Source organism: Bactrocera latifrons, unplaced genomic scaffold (assembly GCF_001853355.1).
Source record: "Bactrocera latifrons isolate USDA-ARS-PBARC rearing strain unplaced genomic scaffold, ASM185335v1 scaffold_139, whole genome shotgun sequence".
Taxonomy (NCBI): domain Eukaryota; kingdom Metazoa; phylum Arthropoda; class Insecta; order Diptera; family Tephritidae; genus Bactrocera; species Bactrocera latifrons.
This window is the reverse complement of record NW_017534841.1, coordinates 92-1,930: the sequence shown is the minus strand read 5'-3', so window position 1 is coordinate 1,930 and position 1,839 is coordinate 92. Positions and strand designations below refer to the sequence as shown.

Here is a 1,839-nt window from a genome sequence, read left to right as displayed (position 1 = left end):
AATAAGAATTTCGTGTGAAAACTACTCGAAGTAAAAACTTATCAGCTATATCCACTCAGGTAAATAACAAACAAAGCTAATTGAGAACACTGGGAGCATGAAGGGTCTGAATAGCTGAAAATTGCTACCGACACGCCAATAATTGCCAGCACCAAAGCCATCGTTACATCGTCACAGCGTCAAAGCAAGATCATCAAGTTCATCATTTAGCGAAGCTAACGTTTGCAGCGACACATTTATTCGATGGCCTCGATTATTTCATACTCATCATCCAGCGAATGGTCATAGTCGATGTTGTATTTGTTTTTGATTTTACTCTTGTAGTCTTTAAGTTCATCGTTATCCAGATTATTGGCATTGGTTGATGTGCTTTTATTTCTACTCTGCTTACTCTGTGCATTATTGTTGTGGCTGTGGCTATTGCTGTTGTTGCTATGATTTCGACTGCGTTCATTGGTACCACCAATTTGATTTGATATACTATAGCCGATGTTATTCTTATTCTTATTACTATTACTGCTATTGCTCTTATATTGATAATTATGGTTGTTGCTATTGCTGTTACTATATTTATTACCGCCATCCGAGTAAGTATTGCCATTAATTTGTGAGTATTTCATGTTGCCTCTAAAACTACTTTTTGGTAAATTATGAGTGGTCAGCAAAGAATTCTGCTGTGATTGTTGCTGGTGTTGTGATTGTGGTTGGCGCTGTTGCTGTTGTTGTTTATTGAACCGCGTTTGTTTTTGCCCATATTCTGATATGGTTAGCTCACTCAAGCCATTAATTTCACGCGCATCATAATAGGCATCTTCCATTTGAAATTCTTTTGGTTTTCTTTGTCTTTGTTGTTGTTGTTGTGCATACCGCAGTTGTTGCTGTCGTTGATGTTGTTTCGCTTGCTGCTGCTGCTGCTGCTGTGTTTGATATTGATAATTTTGTTTTGGTTGGCTCAATAAACTGGTTTGATTTATGGCTTGAGTGGCCTTATATCAGAGGTTCTGTTCGGGATTCGGTTCGGTGGTACGGTATAGTTCATCGTTGTTTTTGTACAATTGTTCTGCCACTGGGCAATTGACATTCGTCCACCAATCACATACACGTACAGCTTGATTGAAAACGGTACCGTTGGGGCATATGAATGAGTATTGATGACCCGAATGCAGGCACCAATGCCAGACCTAAATGATTAAATGCAAGAAAAGTTAAAATTATTCGAATACTAGGAAATAAATAATTCGTTGACATTTACTGGTACTGGCAGACAATACAATAAAATCTATATTACAAATGTAAATCAGTATTTCAGTTTGTGTTTATGTATAGTGATATGGAATTTCTGAGCCCTTTTTAAAGATTAGCTAACATTATTAGCGTGTTGTGGTTATTTGTATACCCTAATGACTTGTCTTTTTACCACATATAATTTAAAGTTTCCAATAAAATATTTCATAATTTATCATTAGCGCATTCAGAAAATTTTGTACCTATATGTCATTTATGTTAGGATTGTTTACAGTGGTTACAAAAATGCAACTTACAAATAAAATGTAGAATATTAATGCGAGATTATTTTTTAAAAATGTCCAAGTATATCACTCAGTGAAAGTGTCTCTATAAACAATCATCATAATTTACTTATGAAGGTGTTTACATTCAGATATGGAGATATTTTGGGTATGAGACGCGTGTGACTGGTCCCGAAAAGGCTGATTTTTTTTTTTCAGAAAAACCGTAAAGAGGTCTCTTTGATGTCCAAAGATCGTACGAATTCCGATCCCACATTCATGGAAAGCATTATAGCTGCCGTTAAGACATGGGTTTCAGAGTTTGACATGC

The 1,839-nt window shown here is 35.9% G+C and overlaps 1 protein-coding gene across 1 annotated transcript; it reads right to left on the bottom strand.

Moving 5' to 3' along the window:
• Nucleotides 1-983, bottom strand: LOC108965325 (myb-like protein M). The gene has a single exon (XM_018927651.1). The coding sequence runs from the start codon at nucleotides 816-818 to the stop codon at nucleotides 237-239; it is 582 nt and encodes a 193-aa protein (XP_018783196.1). The 5' UTR covers nucleotides 819-983; the 3' UTR covers nucleotides 1-236.
• Nucleotides 984-1,839: the final 856 nt, after the last annotated feature.

Bases quoted from the DNA above. Each gene is read 5' to 3' on its own strand.
- LOC108965325 (XM_018927651.1), bottom strand. From the start codon at position 818: ATGGAAGATGCCTATTATGATGCGCGTGAAATTAATGGCTTGAGTGAG.